The following is a 20,264-nucleotide window of genomic DNA, read 5'->3' on the forward strand; positions in this document are numbered from 1 at the left end:
CCAGTTGTGGTTCCAGTAGCATAAGTTCTGGTACAGGCCCCTTGCTACTGGGAGAAACTGTCTGGTGCAGTTAGTGCTGAAGTTGGTTTTTAAGGAAGATGCAGGTAAACCAGGCATTACCAAAGAAATGATGAGGTTGTAACTTTTAATTAGCAAGCCATCCACCCTTTGCCATCCATCAGACCTTACAGATTAAGTTGGGTGCGTATGTACTCCTACTTAAGGCTCAGAAAAGAGAAAATTACTACCTGGGAACACATGGCACTGTGGTGTGTTCACTAGTGAGCACTCAGTTATTTCTGGGAAATCAGTAACACTTCTCAGGGCCAGCAAGATGCTGTTTCATGTCCAGGTCACTGTGAAGTGTTTTCCTGTTCTTTATTCATACTCAAAGAACCTTTTGTGGTATCACCTGCACAGCAGAACATGTTTTGAGGTTACAGAACTATGACCTCCAGGAACTGAGTGGCCTGTTTTTTTTTTTCCTGTCTGCTGTTTCCACTGACTTTAGTCAGATTTGTGCATACTCAGTGACCTGCATTTCAAAAGTACTGGTTTTAAGCAGATTAATTAGTAGAAGAAATTACACCTCTGGGGATCTGTTTTCTTATGATGCAAGAAAACAAAATAGGGCACTGCTCTGGTAACCCTTAGGAGGATTTGAAAGGTTGCAGCAAATGAAGACAGTATCTTCTTTGACACCTGTACCATATGCTTATACCAAGGCATCAGAGCTTGTTCTCCAGCTTTCTCTGACTTTTCTCCTGAGTAATTTTGTTACTTAGATTCCTAAAACATTTTATCTAAAGAACTGGTAGATCTGGACTGAGGGGAAGATTTATTTAATCCCAAGTACCTGCAGCCTCCTGAAATGTCAGTAATCTGGAAGACAATATTGGTTATTGATATTCTAATGTGAGTTTCAGAGCTCACATTTAAATCCCTAATTTCTATAGCCTTGATGTCACAAGTAGGTTCTCAAATGTTAAATATGAAAATGTTAAATCTACAGATATACAAGAGTTCCACATACTGAGATTTGATACCAAACCATAATCATGGTGGCTATTTTACAGGCAATTTTTTTGTGAAGATGGTGCACAGTTTGTTCACAATAAGAAGACAGGAAGAGAATATGCTGATTCTGTAAGATAAAGAGCTAAAAGATAAGAAAAAACTTGTGCAGAGAGTAAAAAGTAGCCTAGAAAACAATCTTAAGCCTGTATACATGGAAGACGAGGTGGATTTGCTCTATGCTGTATTTTATTTGCAACTAAACTTCAACACCAGCCATTACATTCTGGGTGTCAGATTCCCACCTGCAACTTAGGGGAACTTCAGTAATTTTCACTTCCTGCCTTTAACAGTTCTTGCTCAATTTACTGGATGCAGTTTCACTGAACTTGTTAACCTAAACGATCACTTTGGATAATGGATGTTTTTGATGTGTCTTTTTTGACAGAAGAGCAAACAGAGTCATCCATTCTTTTAAATTAAATGGCTTTTGTCAGGTTTAGGGTATACAGATCTTTATGAAGGAACAGATATCTCTTGTGTTCCCCCTGATGTACAATGTACAGGATTTACACCAAATGCATTGTTTTATTGAAACAATACCTACAAATATTTTCTGCCTTATCTGTGAATCTGATGGAAGAATTAAATTGTCTGCAATAGAATTTTTTTGTGAGTACAAGTGCAGTGAAAATAAACATTTGTTTGCTATGAGAAGGCTGAAATGCTTGTCAAAAGCCCAGGTAAAAAATTAGTTTATAAGACATTGTTAAAATTCTACAGTTGGGATTTCTTCTTGGAACTTGCACAGACATGCAGCATGACTTGAAATGGCAACCTGGTGTTGGGCAACATCTGGCAGTTGAGAATGATGGTTACCTAAACAACTAAACAGTTAGCCTGACAGGCACAGTTTGTGCAATTTGTTGAAATTCAAAGCTGGAATATCCATCCATTCATTCATTCATGCTTTGCTTCATGTTTTTTTGTTCTGTTTTATAAGCTCAGAGCCCTCCAAAAGTGCAGATGTCTCTGCATAATTTAACATCAGATCTTTTTTCTGGACCTCCAGCAGTTATTTCTGACCTATGGTTTGTGTATTGATGATTTGTACTTTCATTTTTTCTGCACTGCCTATTCCAGGCGTTTTCATTTTGATTGGAAGAAGCATTTATCATATTTGTAGATATGACCTGAAAGTTGGCTAGTTATTACTTTATTATATTATTCTTTTAGCTTTATACTTCACCTTAAAGTCTAACACTGCAGCTGAGTTACACTAAAAGTGCATCAGTTTCCAAAGAAAGTTACTCCTATATCCATAGATTTTAAATTGGCAATTTTCTATTTTATTTTGCAATAGTTCTAACATGACTAAAATGGCTTTTTTTCTGTAACTCAAACCATTGGAGACATTATTATGTTAAATGCCTACACTTTCATTTCATGAACTGTGGTAGGTTAAGAATTACATTTAACTGTGGTGTTTGCTCTCTGCAGCAGAAATACAGGATTGGGAGACATGAGGTATAAAAACACAATGAAGAGGTTTAACAGTGTGCATCTCCTGTAGCCTTTTTAAGCTGCATCTCTCCTAAACATTCTGCCTTGCTCTGTGCCATCCTGCAGGTCCTGCCCATCACTCCAGCCCCACAGAATATTGATCACCTTTCAGTTTTATTTATCCATGTTCTCCCCAGCCAGTATCTTCACATCTCTAGGGCACTAAACCCTGGTAAAAGTGTGTTCTGTTTACTTGGTAGAAATGTGGCTTTGACATTCACACTGAGGTTTTCTGAGCTGCTCTGAAGCTCCTTACCTGTGCTATCTCATCACAAAATCTTTGTATCAGTCCTTCCCTAGGTGAGCTCCCTCTCTGGTTTCACCTAACTCTAGTGCAAGCAGACTTTGATTAAGAAAAATGAAAATGGAAGGTGAGTTGTAGATAGATCGTTCATTTAAGGCATCTCCCAGTTTGTCTCTTAGCACACTAAGCAGCTCCACAGCAGTGACAGCAAAAAAATTATTTTAAAAATTTTAAAAATCACTGAATTCAAAGGGACAAAATAGTTATTCAGTCTGTGTGACTGGGAAGAAGGATGGTGTTCCAGGCAATGCATTGTATGCAGTTACAAGCAGACTTTGTAGGAAACAATTACATTCAGCATTTGGATTTCTCTTTTTCCAGAACACCACCTCGGTCACTGTACCAGAAACACTGTTGTTTGTTTCCACTCTTGATGGAAGTTTGCATGCTGTCAGCAAGAGGACAGGAGCTATCAAGTGGACTTTAAAAGAAGGTGAGCAGGTGTCCTGATGCCCTCTACACAGGAACAGTAGTAACAGACAAATCAATTGTTAATCCAGACTGCTGTAGGGCCTGGTAAATACTTTCTTGTCTTTCTTATTTTTGCTCTTCCTCCAGAATTAAGCTGTTTCTGGAATTATGTTCACATTTTCACTTGCAGATAATTTCCAGGTTTATGTTTTGGGTTTTTTTCACCAGAATGTGTAAACTCTAGTGGTATAACTGGTAGGTGTCATGTTATATGGGAATGAGCTCAATGTAGGATCACAGCAAAGATGTCAAATGAGGATGTCAGCTGGTGGAACTGAGCAAAGGGTTTGCATGATTCTGTCTGGAATACTTTACATTAATTAGAGCAGTGGATATTGCACAAACCTCAGGTCTTTTTTTCTATAGTAAATGATAAGAAACAGCACAGATTTTAAATAAAAACTCCTCATATTTATGGAAAGAAATTTAACATTGCTCAGTGACTGGAAGTGATTTTGTAATTTTAATTACTGAACAGAAATTCAGTATTTAATAGATTTTGTTTTAGTGGGACTCTGATTACATATGGTAGAAGTGATAGGAGGACTTTCTCTTCATTTTGGGAAAGAAATGAGAAAACAGGTCAAATAGAAAGGAGTCAGTGATTGCATCATTCTGTCCTCTATTTTTAAGGCTGATGTCATTTTAGTAGGTGAGCTGAAATTATTCCACAAAAGGGATTGTGTTTATCTGATGCCTGCAGTACACACCAGTTATTCTTATTTGTAAAACTATTTATATTTAAATGCAAATCTACCAGACAAAAAGGTAACTTCATAAATGAGCAAAGAATGCTTTTGTAGCTCCTCTTGCAGTAAAAGGGGGTGACCAAGTATTTCCTTGAAGGATCTTTGTTTTTAGGTTTGATTACATTTTCTCCTAAAACTCCTCTTTAAATTTAAACCTCTCCTTTACCTGAAGAGGCTTGGAGGAAAAAAAAAAAAAGTTGTAAGCCTCCTTTATTGTTGCTCTTGGCTACTGTGGTGTTAAGAGAAGCTTGCTGGTTTTTGTTTGTCATTCAGCTGGCATGAACATACACTAGGTAGTCCTGTACTAGTAGGATATCATAACTGTTTGCAGCCAGATTTAGTAAGTAGCAAGAGATTTTTGGGGAAGAAATTAGGGTACTTTGGTAATGAAAAGAATCTTAATCACAGTGTATTGCTCAAGGAAATTCCCTTAAAAAAAAAAAAAAAAAAGTTAAAAAAGTTGCAAAACCATTGTTGGTACACTGGAACTGCCAGACTGGATAATCCAGTTTTAGAGACCTTCTCACTGTTGCCAGCTGTATTATTCTGCATCTCATGAGCACCAGCTCTGTTCACTTGCTTTTTGCAAAGCACTTACTCCCATTCTGTGTAATAGAACACACAAGGGTCAATGAAAAAAAAAATGGTAGTTTCCACTGTTACAAGATGCTTCATGAATTAACTTAGTTAAGTGTACATGGAACAAGGGTCTGTCCATATAAATTGGTGAATTAATCTGTAATTGTAGGGTTTGTATTTATTTTTGCAAAACTGTACTTGTTGGTGGTCTCCCTGTGGATGGGAAGCCCAACAAAGATACAGCAGTGTTGGAAACCAATAACCCTGGAGAGTCGGTGCCATCCTGCTGTGCTGAATCCCTGGAGAGATTGAATAGTGCAGAATTGGGTATTAATATTAGTGTATAAACACAGTTGTTGGGTGCCCTCTCTCTTCCACTGTACCAGGGAATTCCCCAGTGGGAAGCTCTGTGCTTTGCAAGCAGTGTTCTTGCAGCTGCCATTTGCCCCTGGTGCTCAGACAATGAACCTTGTGTTGTAGTTCTTGTGCTTGGAGAAGTTGTGGAGGTCACCTGAAGTGCTGCAGAGCCACTCCTCAGGAAGAGAACATTTTATTACTGCACTTAAGCAGCAAGGTATTTAACAAAGGGCAATTCATATACATTTTATTTTCATTGAGGGAAAAAAAGCAAGGCAGTGTTCATTATCAAGCAGTGCTTAAACAAACATGGAAATCTTGCCATGTGTGGTTTGTTTTAATTTAGCACTGAAGTTTATCTTGGGTGTGCAGAAACAAATGAGCCAGTGGTTATCACCACAATAATATGTTTGGGTTTCCTGCCTCCATGTAGTGCTGGCAAGAAGGGCAGTCTGAATACTTGTACTCCCCTTAAAGCAGACAAAAAAAATGGGTCATTTAGTGGTAGTGGTTCAGAAATGAAGCTGCAGTTACATGTAGGGAGATTGTGGACCTGTTTATTGAGGGTGCTTGATACCTTCATTTCCTGGTGGCTTCGATGAACTCTTCTACTCTCTGAGAGCTGTCAGGGTTTTTCAGTGACCAGGTAACTGATGCTGCTCATTCCCTGGGTTTTGGGAAGCTGGAATATGGTTGGAAAGCCTATAGAAACAACCCACACTCCTCCTCCCAGATTTCTGAGAGGCACCTTTTCTCCTGCTGTGGCCTCACAAAAACATTGTATTGAAAAGCACACATTTAAAATCAGAGACTAAAATAAGGTTCTGGCAAAGGTGCCTGCATTGCTAAGTGACAGTGTGATAGACTCCCATGATTTCTGCACTTGCTACTAGCAAGATACTTAGTGAGCATCCTCAGTGAGATTACCTGGGGTGAAATCTTCTTCCCCAAAATTGCTGGAAATAAAACAACTCCTGTCATTTCCTACAGATTTTTTTGATGAGTACAGGGGCTCAGCACTGTGTGCTTGCTTTTACATGCAGGTGAGGAAGCAGACAGTGATAGAAATGGTGACAAGAAACCTGTTGGCAAGATGGAATCTGGAGAGTGTCCCTTAGTGTCAGACTTCGTATTCACAATTCTGATTTCATTGTGAGCTTTAAGAATGTGGTTTTAAGACTGCCCTTTTCCCTCACATCTTTGTAAAAATCATCCTCTACATTGCTGTTAACAGCTTAGGCTGATGAGCAGAGTGTTGAACTCTGAAATGTTAAGAATGTAGAGTTACAAACAGAACTCTGGGACAGAGTATTTCTCTGTTTTTCTGACAGTATCTTCTGTCCTTCTCTACTGTTCGAAATTATCTCTTTCTTTTCATTCACCAGCTCCTTTGGAGCTTTTCCCCTAAAAACTAAGTTGAAGTAATTTGGCAGAAGTGCATATAATAGATACAGGTTTGGGTCTAGACTTAGAGCCAGCAGAAATTTTGGTACAATCTTCAGTTCTCTGTAGAAATCCAGAAAATTATGACCTTCAATCGACTTAAATGGTTTTGATTTCTGACACCTTAGTCAGAACCTATGGAACCCAGTGGACTTGTCATGATAAGACAAAGATATAAAAACTGTACCTGTTAATGGTATGAAATAGATTCTAAAGAGCACTCTGAGACCTGTAGGTCCTCCTCTAGTTACAGTGGTTATTCCCAGGCAAGAAACAAGATCTTTGTGCATAGCTGTAAATTAATAAAGACTGTCAAAGCAAAGCAGTTGCAGAACAGTTCTCTCTTCAGCAATTTCCAGAGGATATTTTGTTAGTATCTCTGGCCTCATTTACTGCCTAATTTACTGACTAATTGCAACAGCAGGCAAGGATGACAGGATTTAGAACTGGCCCGTTAGCCCAAATCTTATGGCAGGGCCTCAGGTCAGGAAACTGTTTTTTCCAGCTCATTCCAGCGGGGCAGTGACTGACTCATTTGCTGTTTCAGAATCTCCCACTTCTTCTTTTCAGTCACTGTTTTTGTATGTTCTGTGCAAGGGCACATTACTGTGCTGAAAATGTGCAACTCCATCCCATGCATTAAACAAGACCTGGGATTTTTGAGGGACAAAGGGTAAATTTTATCTTATCATGTGTTTATGAAAGATGGAGAAAATTCAAATGCATTATGTTTAGCATTATGGTTATAGTTTCAAAAATTGTATATATGGCTTTTTTCCATGTATGTATGCAAAATATGGGCTAGAATTATTTTAGATTCATCTGAAACCTGTTTTATACTTCTGCCCACTCACAGGCAGAAATATTTTCTGGTCATGATGCAACCAACACAGTATTTGGACATCTGCCTGCTGCCAGGTCAAAATGTTAATTTTAGGGAAGCATAACTGAGCCAAGTAATTACTAAATTACTGGACATTCATTATGTTAACAGGTTTCTAATAACTGCTGCACTTGTGAATAAACTTAGAGTTCTAGAATAAATCTTGGATCAACATCCTTTTACTTTCTTTTTTTTTTTTTTTTCCTTGACACTGTTATTTTACAAATATCTTACTAACTTGTAACAAGGAAAGCCTCTCAGTTCTTACAGGGTAACTTTTTTGAAGTCCCATCCTGACAAGGAGAGGTGTCAGTAATGTTTTTAATTCTGCCAGTGCCCTGGAGCTTCCTGGGCTTGTGGGCATTGATATGCTTTGCTGAATTAATTTCATGAAGAGTACCAGTGGTGATAATTTTACTGATAGTGTGTGCATGTGCTGGTTTACCCAGAGGTCTGTATTACCAGACAAAAAAGCTATAGCTAGTGTGTATGAATTGTAGGATTTTAAGTGCAGGAATCATTATGTACTCTGCCTTAGTGGAGGCTGCAGGAAAAACAGGTGGAAACCCATGGAAATATCTACAGAGAACTTGATCTTCCCTCCAGCACTGGAGCTCTCCAGAGGGTGATGTCCTGGTTCTTAACCAGCCCCACCCAGGGGCTCCATAGGTGGTTTTACATCTTTGTTTTCTTAGTCTAGAAAGTAGAAAGCTTTGGGGCAAGATATTGTAACCAAAAGCTTTCTGCAGGAGATGGCAGGGAACTGTCTTTCCCTCTGCTACAGGGAATGGAAGCTTAAGAGAAAGGTAAATGTATTTTTATCAGTTTTATCACATTTTCTCTCTAAACCTTTTGTTCCAATACAGAATACTCACTGCTTTGTTCAGTGGTGTCACTGTTGCTGGCACTGAACAGATGGGTTACCCACTTGCAGGGAACTGAGCTCAGGGAAGTCTTGAAAGCTGAGTTCTGTGATTCCAGTTCAGCATGTTAAGACTTGAGTGCTGAGTGCTGAAGGGAAGACAAGACCTCAGTTCCCTGACTTTTGCAAGAACTTTTTCTGTTTCACTCACTGTGGGGCCAAAGGTAATTGTAACACAACTCATTCTGTTACTAGTCTGTAGCCAAGCATATGAAAACTATTTTAACAACTGACAACATGAAATTGAGCTCGAGATTCTCTTTTTATCTCAGAGTTCTTATTTCAAAACAAATTTTGAAATGCAGTTGGAATTTGTCCTAAACCACATGAAAGTGAATATGCAGAGTTCACTGTCTGCCTTCAAGGTAGCTTCACAAAGCCACCACCTTAGTTTCAGATCATGAGTGCTAAGAGAATGAGAAAATTTACATCACTCCAATAACTAAAAATAGAAACGACTCTCCACAGCCCATCTCTCCATGTGGATGGTGCTAGTAGTGAAAGGAGAATTCCTTGCAATTCAGAAAATAAACTTCTCCATCAGTTTGTGTTTACTTGTTGTGAATATCCATGGAAATGACTCAGATACTGAAACTAAATGTTCCTAACAGCTCATACACAACACTTAAATGTTGCAGGGAGCCATCAGAATTAATCTGTGCTTTGCTTCATGTGCCAGTAAGTACTAAAAAAAGTCCTGCTGCGTTGTCATAACATCTTAATCTGTTCCATTTATCTCTTTTTTATCTGTGTTAGTAAACAAAATTTCAGTAACTGAGAAAACAAGCAAAAGGAGTTTAAGACATTAATGGGATTTCTGGCATCATTTGTTAAAGTACTGAATACACTTGCTGAAGGAATTGTAGTCAGTGACATCCAGCAGCTTTCAGCAGTACAAGCTTGGCAGTAAAAGCTCAATCTTCTGCATTCTGTATGTGTGTTCTTCCACTGTTGAGGTGCATGCTCTGTAGCTGATAAAATCCTGCAACACTTTCTTGGACCTTTGAGATAGTTTGAGCAGAGTGGAGCTCTTTACTGTAAAATTATTTTCTTATGCTTTGCCTAGACTGTTGAGAAGGGGATTTTAAAGAAAAATTGCATTACTATATTAAACAATGGATGTGCAGTCAGTCACTTCAAAACCAAATTGTGTAGCTTTGTTATCACTAATGATAATTTGAGGAGATGTTATGACAAAGTTCATCAAGCACTGGGGAAGGTTGCTGGTGTCTAGCAATGGTCTTTACCACAGTCAGCAGTTTATTTTTTACCAGGAGAGACCATAATCAGTTCATCAGGGCACCTGCAAAGTTTATTTGACTTTTGCCTGTCGTGTTCCTTGTAGCATTTGCATGAGATCAGCTGAGGCAGGTGCCATTTCCTCCTGACTTATGATACTGTTTCTTTTCCCATCCCCTGAAGCATTTGTCATTATAAAACTCCAGCCTGTGGTCTCCAGTGTCTTTCTCTTCTTTTTGTTCAATTCACCACGTGCTGCATTAAATATCATAAAGTTTGTGGCACACTTGAAGCAAACACTGGGAAGTAATTTGGATGTAATCCACTGAGGTCTGGAGTGGGGAATTCCCTCCCAGTGTGTCCTGAAAATGATTTCTTCACACATGGGATAGGAATGAGTTGCTTGATGTAGTTAAAGGCTAAAGGTCTGACTCAGAGTGTGGTCAGATAGATACTGATGAATCACTGAGCTCCTTTGCTTGGATGTTAATTATTCTTAGGGCCTTTTGATGTGTACTTGGGTAATTTAAATAGAGAGCATGTGGAGCTCTTCTCTCACATATATTCCTGCCTGCTAGCAGTGAGTGTGGTGGTGAGGAACCAGGAGAGTACCTTGTGACAGCTTAGAGGATGTATCTGGAACATTTTTTTAGGCTTAAAGAGAAAAAAATAATAATAATGTATGTAGTTATGTTCCCAAGAAAGCTGCTCTGAGAGTGTTTGCTATTGTAAAAAGAAACTGATGAAAATAAAACCTGCTATTTCTCACCTCCTGCTTGCTTTCTGTCTCTGGTGTTATATGTGCATCTTCTGGTGACTTGGAAATTGACAGTTGTCTTGGAAATTGTAGAGTATGTCTCACAAATCTGGGAACTTCTGTGGGTTTGTCATCAGGATTGAAAATCCTGTGATTCAGGATTTATGGAGGCCTCAGATGGTAATTTTGAAGTCACATCATCTTACATGAAAATGAAATTACTGTTTTTATTTTAAGACAAATTTGTTTTGAAGCCTGCCCAGAGACAGCAGTTGCTGCAAGTTCTGGTCCAGTGGCTCTTGGCAGGGGGGGGTCACACACATCCACTGTGGGCTTTCATGAGGGTGCCTGGGGGCACCAGACACCACTGAGAAATCAGGAGAAAACTCAAGGTACAGGAGGGTACTGCTGTCTGCTCTGAGTTGCCTCCCAGGGTTTGCTGGGCAGCAATCTCAGCAAAGAACCACAGAAGGTTTAAAATTTCTCAGGTACTTTGTACTTTCCCATTTTACAAACCTTGTTTCCTGACCAAAGGGGATCACTGAAGCTGCTCAGATGGCCCCTTTGGAACTCCCTGCATCAGCCTTTGAAAATGTAACAAGTTGCTGCAGGCCTGGCTTCATCCTGTGCCTGCTGAGTTCAGGGAATTGCCAGCATTTTTACTTTTATCTTTTTCTGCTCCCACAGATCCTGTACTACAGGTGCCCATCCATGTGGAAGAGTAAGTCTGGTTCCTTTATCTCACTTACTGCTTGTTCAGTTTCACTGACATCTTGAAATTCAGCTTAGTCAGAACAGAAAGGATCTATGTTCTGGAGGAGCTGTGCAAGTCAGTTCCAGGTGGTTTGGAGAGCAGATACAGAAATGATGTCATTAGTTACATAGAATTATTTGTAGCACACAGAAAAAATGTCCTGTCTGCAGACTGTTCTCTCAAGCTGTTGCTCAGGTTAAGAGATCAAGCGTGCTGACTGTGCCAGAATCTTATTCGAGGAGCTTTGAAAATAACAAACAGCTCAGGAGTGATCTCTGGGTTTTGTACTACTCATTATCTTCAAATAAAAGACTAAAAATAGTGAAGCATAGGCAGCTCCAACCACCACCACCAGGATCTTCAAATTAATCCCTCAAGCTGTTACTTCAGAGCCATTCCCCCAGCACAGCAATCACATTAGCAGAAAATTTGGGGCTTTAACTTGATGCCTCTGAAGTCAGTGGTAACATCCTTTCTTTCTTGGGGTTTTTTTGGGTTTGTTTTTTGAGGTTGGGCTTTTTGTGTGGTTTTTTTATGTAGTTTGGGGGGAAGAGCAATGCCTTTACCTCTCAAGTTTACTTATTTCTGGCACCTCTTATTATGGCTGCTTGTCTTCTTTATGCTCCCTGTTGTTTATTTGTTTGGTTTTAATTCTGTGGCACTTCAAAAGATTATGGCTCTTGTTTAAGAGCTTTAACCCAAGTGATTGCCAGCCACATTTAGATCTTTTCATTTTCAAATGCACAAGTAACCTTATGTTGTGCCAGTTCTGAAACATCTTGTATTTACATTTTCACTTGTCATGTTAATAAAGTTTTTAAAAAATGGATAATGCAAAGTAAAAAACCAACTAATCTCAGATGAAGTTCTCTGTAAAGCCAGTGCTGACCAGGTTTGCCTTCCTGTCTGAGAAGCATGGTGCAGTTTTTGTCAGTAAGAGTTGCTGCTTACATCCTAGGCCAGCATTTCTTCCAGACCCAAACGATGGCAGTTTGTATACTCTGGGTGGCAAGAACAGTGAAGGCCTGACTGTAAGTACCTTTTTAAATTCTCCTCTAATAATTTTTATCAAAGTGTCATCATCAGACTGGTACAAAGGGTGAGTCCCCAAGGAAACTTTCTGCTTTCTTGACCATACTATAAAGTTTTGCAGACATTTGTAGTGTGCAGTGGCAGTGCACCACTTTCCTGGAAAAGCTTGCTGGGATTAGTCAAAAACCATCATCTGCTGCCTGTGGACAACACATGCAACAACATCCATGTCCTGTCCCCTTGTACTATTTTTCTGTAGCTTGCTAAAATAACGATGGTGAAAAATCAAATGTATGTGTTATTACCCAAATAGTGAATGATCTGTACAATTTGGTGGGACAGGTGCACTTGGAATAATACAGATTAGTCACTTTCACCCAAATACTCAATTTTCTCAATCCCTCTGGCAAAGGCAGGATTAATGTGTCTGTGCTGTCACCTTGAGAAGATGTAAGATTCAGTAAGCAGACAAAAATGCTGAACCTTGTCAAAGCAGTCACCAGTCCATGTCTCCCACAGATGCTAACATTTGATTTTTATTTTTAAATTTTGTGGTGAAACCCAGGTAAAATATTTGGCTTCCCACAAGCTTCTTTTTTGTGGCAGGTGCTATGATTTCCCTTAAGAACTTTACTATTGTTAAATATTTTAGTATTTACCACTCCCACCCACCCCTGTAACTTGCAGAATGATTTTTAATTCTTTTCATGGGTGAATCCAGAAAGCAGTGATCTATTTTAATTTATTCCTTCTTATTTTTTAGTATTTATGTATTAATTTATTGTTTAACTCCTCTCTTTTTGAATTTATTTAATTTCTGTGTAGAAGCACAAATGTGAAGACTGCCCCACCAATGTAAAAGACATTTTTTTTTTTTTTTCCCTCTAGAAACTTCCATTTACCATCCCAGAGCTGGTGCAGGCATCTCCCTGTCGCAGTTCAGATGGGATCCTGTACATGGGTGAGCTCAAATTTCATCTCCTTCAGACTGTAATATGCTCAGCAACTAGAAAATGTAGAGACTCCCAGAAGGGATGCATGGAAATATGTTTTATTTTGGGTATTTATTAGGATTTTTCATAAACCCTTCTGATGCCAGAAAATCTGATTAATACAGAATTCAGCTACTGTTTGAAGACTGAAAACCAACTGCTTGTCCTGAAGGAGAAAGCAGCTTTTATGAGCAATCAGTAGCCTGCATGGGGTTTTTTTGGTTTATGAGATGCTATCAACAAAAAGTGACTTCTACTTAAAATCTGTTTGTACCTATAAATGCCACTGACAATTATAATTTGATGAGAATTAATTATTCTCATCTAATTACAACATTACAACAGTTGGGCATCCTCCATGTCCTGAGATAGAGTCAGTTCATTTATTCTACAAATAATGAATTGATAGGTGGCTGTCATGACTTGTTCTAATTGCAGATAGATTTGGGAGAAAGGGAGAAGGAAAGACTTTTTACTTACCATAGTAACAGTAAAATGGGATAAAAAAGATCAGGATGAACTTTAGTATTTTTTTAATCTTCTGAAGGGCCAATACCTACTGCTGATTCTTCACTTAACGGCACTAAAAAAAAGGGTGAAAAATATTAATTTGAAGCTTTCAAACAGTCAAAGAAATGTTTATGGTCATGGCTCATGAGTGGGATGTTAGGATCACAATCCTTAATCCATTAGGAATGTCTAAACCCTTTTTTTCCACCTACTGTCCTTCAACATTAGCCCTTCAGTCTCCTCTTCTGCCAGGTCACAGCTGTTCTGCACTCAGAACTCTGTGAGATCTTGTCAGTGTGAAAAAATAATTCAGCCTCTAGTACTTACCACTCTAAATGCTGTATTTAGCTTTTCCTGCCCATATTTGGGATTGGCCATTAGTACTAAATGATGAAACTGAGTCTGACTATGAGAAATTCTTTTATTAAAAATGCTTTACCCACCTTAACTTCACGAAACTACTAAAGAAAAAAAAAGAGTGAAAAGCTTGATAGAAATGCAATTTTCCAAGAGAATGGTAATGTGGCTTCATTGTGATTTCAGGTAAAAAGCAGGATATTTGGTATGTGATTGACCTCATGACTGGGGAGAAACAGCAGACCTTGACTTCCTCATTCGCAGAAACTCTTTGCCCATCAACGTCCCTCCTGTACCTTGGGAGAACAGGTCAAATGATTTATTTTCTACAGCTTAGAATAAAATTTGATGTTGACATTGTTTTTAAAGTTTAGGATTATAACAAATGACCTTGTGATCAGTTTAGGTGTTCAAGTTTATTTCTTAGAAATACTTACTTAAATCATGATTGTACACAGAAAAATTATTAACTCTTTATAGCAGCAGAAAGACACTTTTTTTAAAAAGCTTTGACAATAGACACAGAATCATAGAACAGTTTGGACTGGAAGGCACCTGTATAGATCCAACCCCCTGCAGTGGTGCTTGTTGACTAAGTGGTGTTCATATTCCATGTAACTGTGTTCCAGTAGCAGCTGTGACCCCAAGTTTGCTCTGTACCACACAGCTTTTATAAGAACTGCTTAGAGGGAGATAGAACACACCCCCTGAAAGGACAAATGCAATACTCTAAATAACTGTTACACTTAGACCAATACCAGAGAGGTGTGGACGAGTAAGTGTTCTAGACTTGTTCTTCAACCTTCTTGTTAATTTGCTCTTCTGAAGTGTGATAGTTCAGTTACAGAACACAGTAGGCTGAATTTTAGAATGCAGACTCTGGAAATTTCTGGGTGTAATAAAGTGGATGAGAAGCAGCTGTGCAGCAGAAGCAGAATGCTGGCAGGGTGGGCAGGCACTGTCACTGTGCTTGTTGGAGGCCCCTCTGCCTCCTGAGAGAGGATCAGGAGTTACCTTTAACAGCTCTGTGTAGTGGGAGGAGCCATTCTTGCTCCTGAAGCTCGACGAGCTGCTGGTCTCTTCCAGGACTCGCACCAGAGTGAGCTGAGGTGCCTTCTGTGGGTGTGTGTCCCACCTTTATTGGCCCCCTGGTCTTGCTCATGCCCAATAGGGGCCTGTCCTAATCAGGCACAGGTGGACTCACACCCACTCTTTGGCAACTCAAGGCACCTGGTTGACAATGTCTCTCTACAGCTCTGAAATGTTTGTTTTATCAGGAGTGTTAGGAAAACGAAACTGCAGAGAGCAGTAAGTGGTGTGTGTGGTGTTTTGAAGAGTCTCTCACATTTGAGATGATTGATTCTATTCTCTCATAGGTTTTTTTGCTTCACAGACTGTATATTTTTTAACAGAGTACACGATCACAATGTATGACACCAAGAAGAAGGAGCTGCGATGGAATGCCACCTATTTTGATTATGCAGCTACTTTGCCTGATGAAGATACAAAATACAGTAAGAATTCAATTGCTGACTTCTTTTCTGTGTTCTTTCCCTCCCACACACACCTATTGGCCATGGGTTTTGCATATGGGCAAAAATATTCTGATTTCTTTTTTCTGTAGTTAACAGATCAAACTGCCTGTCTGATTTCTGTGCAGTTGATGTACATCTGCCAGGTTTTATCCTTTACATGCCGTGATGTCCAGAGCATGTTGTGTAGCTTCAGGTAAATTGTAAAAAAGTTACAGCTCTTGAAAACAGGACTCTAAAATTTAGGAGAGGAAGCAAACCTGAACTGAGGTGCACGCTCAGAAAAAGTGCTACTGCATCACAACTGAACCTTCATAGATTTAATTCTGCTGATGGATTTGCTGCTCAGCTGTTCCTTTGCAACATGAGGTGTGATGGACTCTGCAGCTGACACCAGCTCTGCCCCTCTGTATTACAAACACCTCACGTCTGCAGCACCCCAGAGAACCTCCTGTGAATTTCTGTGTTCCAGAAATGTCCCACTTTGTGTCTAATGGGGATGGACTGGTGGTGACTGTGGACAGTGAGTCTGGTGACGTCCTCTGGATTCAGAATTATGCTTCTCCTGTGGTGGCTTTTTACATCTGGCAACGAGAAGGGTTACGGAAGGTCCTGCACACCAACGTGGGGATAGAAACCCTGCGGTACCTGACCTTCATGTCTGGGGAGGTTGGACACATCACCAAGTGGAAATACCCTTTCCCAAAGGAAACAGAGACCAAGAGCAAACTGACGTGAGCATGGATATTCCTGTTGTCCTCACTCTCTATTTGACAGAGCTTTGTCATTAAAACCTTATTTATATACACAGCTAAGGATTGTTCTGTAAGTTTCAAGATGGTGAAGAGAATACATAAAACAGATCTAGTTCTCCAGCCATTATTTTCTATAATAATTTGATATTTTACTGTCTACAGATGGAGACAAAAAAAAAACCCTCCAAGTAATTATCATAAACTTAGGAATGTATATTCATAACTTTTATCAGAAGTTCTGTGTTGAATAGCTTTTTATAATCTGGAATTTAATTGTTTTTTTAATGATCTGAGGCCTCTCACATTATAAAAACAGAGCACAAGATTTTGGCAAATACCAATTATTGAGTAATTAAGAAATAGAATGAAGTTATATCAGTGAGTAATTGTGACATGAATAATCAACTAAAACGCTTTCATAATTAAAACCAATGGCTTCATACTATAGCAGTACTTAAAAGAATTTTACAGAGCTCAGCTTTTCCAGCTACAAATATTGATGATTTGAGAAGCTTGTGCATTAGTTCTGCAGGATTGTGTTGCCAAGGTTTTGGCTAAGGTGGTAAAACACCCCTTTGTCTGCTTCTTTCTAACACCTACTGTTTTTTTCCAGACCAACTCTGTATGTAGGGAAATACTCCACAAGTTTGTATGCGTCCCCATCAATGGTGCACGAAGGAGTAACTGTTGTGGTAAGTTGTGAGCTACAAAACCCCTGCTGAAAAGTCTTCAGAATTAGTACTGTCCTGGGTTTAAAAAAAAATAATTAAAGGAAACATACATTAAAATATATTTCAAAAAGACAACTTTGCAGCAGTGAAGTGGCAGAAGGATCTGAGTAAAACGCTGAAAGCTGCACCTAGAGAAATTTGGTTTTAAATTGCAGATTGCTATCGAGGTGCATAGCAAATAAAATACTTCATGGAACAGTGAGCAGGAGTGTTGGACTGTCTGACCATACTCGAGCAATCATTTCAAATGCTGCAGAGAAGAAGCTGTAGCTCATCAAGAGCTGTGCCAGGCCAGCTTAGCAGGAGTGAGCCAGAGGTTGCCCTCTGGTATTGCTGGTGCATTGTGGTTAATGTTAAAATTCCCGGTTTGTTCATCAAAGTAACTGCCCAGAGGCAGGAAACTGCATCGTGGTTTTGTTTTGCTCGCTCTGACTACTCAGGTAGGAAATAAAGATCCTGTTTAACTTTTCTAAGAAAAAAGAGACTAATCTCATCTCCCAGGCAACGTGTGACTTGGAAGGTTACAAGGTCCAAGGTTGCTGAAGCAGCTGCTGAGGGCACAATGTCAGTGTTTACTTACGGTGACTTGGCTGCCTGTTATTTTTACATGCCCACCAGTTTTGACCTCCAATTTTTCATTTAGTTGCCTATTTAAATATTCCAGGGATACGGTGCTTCCTTAACAGTAACAATAATCTCTCTTTCCAGCCCCGTGGTAGTGCCATACCCTTACTGGAAGGTCCAAAAACTGAAGGAGTCACGATTGAAGACAACGGCGAGTGTGTTATCACCCCCAGTACAGATGTCAAGTTTTCAGGCAGACTGAAAAAGAACAAACTCAGCTACTGGAACGATTGGCTCTTGATAGGTACCCACTGCCTCCCTGCAGGGTCACATTGCCACCTGGAGGACAATTGTCATCCAAACCTCAGAGCTGTAAATCAGTCACAAGGACTGCCCAGACCCGGGCAATCATTACTGAATTCTAGTAATGGTTTCCAATTCGTCCTCACTTGCATAAGAATGCTTCATGTCTTTAAGAACAGGACTACATAATGAGTTGCTCAAGGCTCAGGATGGGGAGTGCTTAGCTCAGTTTGTTCAGGATTTATCTGCTCCCTCCTTCACAGAGGAACAGAGATCATTTATTGTTTACTGTAAATATTGTATTCTGTTTCCTTTGAGTTTTTTTGATTGTGCATAATGTTATTCTAACTCATCATATGGATCCGATAGTTGCATTTTCCCCATTTTACAAATGGAGGATTAAGGCACAGAGGCTGAAGATAATATTGATAAACTGTCAGCCTGTCCTGTGTGTCCCAAATCCCAAAATTTTGGAACTGACTTTTCAGGGTATTTAGTTTTGATTCAAAATTGAAGCAAGTTCAAGTTCAGTCTGAAGTTTATAAATCAGTGGTATGTCCAGAGGGCCTCTGTGGTAGGGATGGGCTGTGAATCAACTTTACCTATGTTCTTCAGCAAAGATGCAGATATCAAGGCTATTTTTCCTAAAAAAAGGCAACTTTTTATTTCAACAAATGTGTTTTATTTAAAGGGCACCATGAGACCCCATTATCTGCCCCTACAAAGATCCTGGAGAAATTCCCAAGCAATTTACCTAAGAGACCTGAAAATGTGATTCCAGCTGACTCTGATAAAGCCACAATTGAAGAGGTTTGTGATGAGAATCATCATTTTACTGGATGATTGAAGGATGTGAAGAAGTACAAGTTGGGGAAGGAAAAGCTACATGGATTTCTTCTGTCATATTTTCATGTACTTAGCACTGCTATCATGATCTGTCATTCCTTATCTCAGAATTAGGGTTTTCCACTGCTTTTTTTTTTTTTTTTTTTTTTTCCCCACATGCAAAACTTTGACTTTGGTAGGATTAGAAGCTGTTAAAAATGATTCAGCAGAAAGGACAATGTGTAACTGCTCTGTTACCCATGAAGACACTGACCTGACAGCTTCTCTGTTCCTCTCAGGTTATTGACATGGTTGGAGGTTCCTCAGAAGTGCCTCCTGTCCTTCCAAAGGATCTTGAGGAGAAACCAGCTCGGACTATCCCTCGGCCAGAGGCTGCTGTGGACTCCATGCTGAAAGACATGGCCACCATCATTCTCAGCACTTTCCTGCTTGTGGGCTGGGTGGCTTTTATCATCACTTACCCCATGGTAATGCTAACTGAGCCAGGAGAGTAACACTTTGTAGCCCAAGAAATGACAGAGTAGTTAGAACGTAACACACTACAGGGTGGGTTTTTAACTTCCTTGCAGCTGTGCAGGGGGTTGCAAAGGCTACAACATTGATACAGCTGTGATTTCTCAGGGCAGATGTTCCAGCTCTGGAGGGGTTTTTTTGTTCATCTCACCAGGTCTGGTTTTTGCATGTGATTTCTCACAGAGTGTGCATCAGCAGCAACAGAGACAGCATCAGCTGGAAGAGAAGATACAGCTCTTGCAGCAACAGAAGCTGCCCTTCCATGCTCCAAGTGATCTCCTTCCAGAAGCAGATTTCTTGGACTCCTCCTATGGACGGACAGAGAGCTCAGCTACCAGCACACCGAATATGTCCCCCAGAGCATCAAACCATTCTGCCTATTCCAGCATCTCCACATCTGATGTTGGGAGCTGCCTCTCCACTGAGCAGGATGAGGGAGGTAAAGTTGACCCAGTCTCTCTTATCATCAGTCTTTGTATTTCCCCAGCCCTTAGGATGACAGCACAATTCACATACTCAGAGGAACTGCTGTTAAACACACTACCCTAACTGGCAGTCAGCATTTCCTAAATTCAACAAGACAGCTATAAAGCTTTCCAGAAAGAGTTTGTTTGCTGAGAATCAGTAGTCTCTTACATAGTCTTGAGCCATGATCTTTGCAGACATTATGTCAGGTGTTATGTACAGATTGTGACTCTGTTGGATCATTTGGCCACCAGTATTTGCCTACTCAGAAAAAAATGCCAAAACACAGATGTTCATTTGTTCTGATCATCATTTGTGTTTTGATCAGTTTTGGCATGAGTAGAAAGACTTTTACCTACTGCCCCAGAGGGATGTGCAGTTGTAAAAAGCTGACTTGGCCCATCCTGACCAAGTCCTTGTTCCTTGTTTTTCCTTCAGATGAAGATGTGAACAGAGTGATGGTTGGCAAGATTTCCTTTAACCCAAAAGATGTACTGGGACATGGAGCTGAAGGGACGATTGTTTACAGGTAGAGGACAATACGTACATTTAGCATTAAATAGACCAACAAAGTCTTTATATTTCTTTTCTTAAAAACCTAACCCACGTATGTAATACTGACAGAAATG

The 20,264-nt window shown here is 39.7% G+C and overlaps 1 protein-coding gene across 2 annotated transcripts in view; it reads left to right on the forward strand.

The window, feature by feature from the left end:
• Positions 1-20,264, forward strand: part of ERN1 (endoplasmic reticulum to nucleus signaling 1) — a 29,766-nt gene that overhangs the window by 4,006 nt on the left and 5,496 nt on the right. Inside the window, exons 2-14 of one of the 2 annotated variants that reach the window (XM_030461643.1) lie at positions 3,203-3,314; positions 10,969-11,002; positions 11,994-12,066; positions 12,956-13,028; positions 14,113-14,235; positions 15,339-15,440; positions 15,931-16,192; positions 16,827-16,905; positions 17,653-17,812; positions 18,503-18,621; positions 18,936-19,124; positions 19,354-19,609; positions 20,074-20,164. In XM_030461643.1, the coding sequence (XP_030317503.1) occupies positions 3,203-3,314; positions 10,969-11,002; positions 11,994-12,066; positions 12,956-13,028; positions 14,113-14,235; positions 15,339-15,440; positions 15,931-16,192; positions 16,827-16,905; positions 17,653-17,812; positions 18,503-18,621; positions 18,936-19,124; positions 19,354-19,609; positions 20,074-20,164 (1,673 nt within the window). The remainder of the gene's footprint in view (positions 1-3,202; positions 3,315-10,968; positions 11,003-11,993; positions 12,067-12,955; positions 13,029-14,112; positions 14,236-15,338; positions 15,441-15,930; positions 16,193-16,826; positions 16,906-17,652; positions 17,813-18,502; positions 18,622-18,935; positions 19,125-19,353; positions 19,610-20,073; positions 20,165-20,264) is intronic. The other variant, XM_030461642.1, reaches the window with a different exon arrangement.

Source organism: Calypte anna, chromosome 18 (assembly GCF_003957555.1).
Source record: "Calypte anna isolate BGI_N300 chromosome 18, bCalAnn1_v1.p, whole genome shotgun sequence".
Classification (NCBI taxonomy): domain Eukaryota; kingdom Metazoa; phylum Chordata; class Aves; order Apodiformes; family Trochilidae; genus Calypte; species Calypte anna.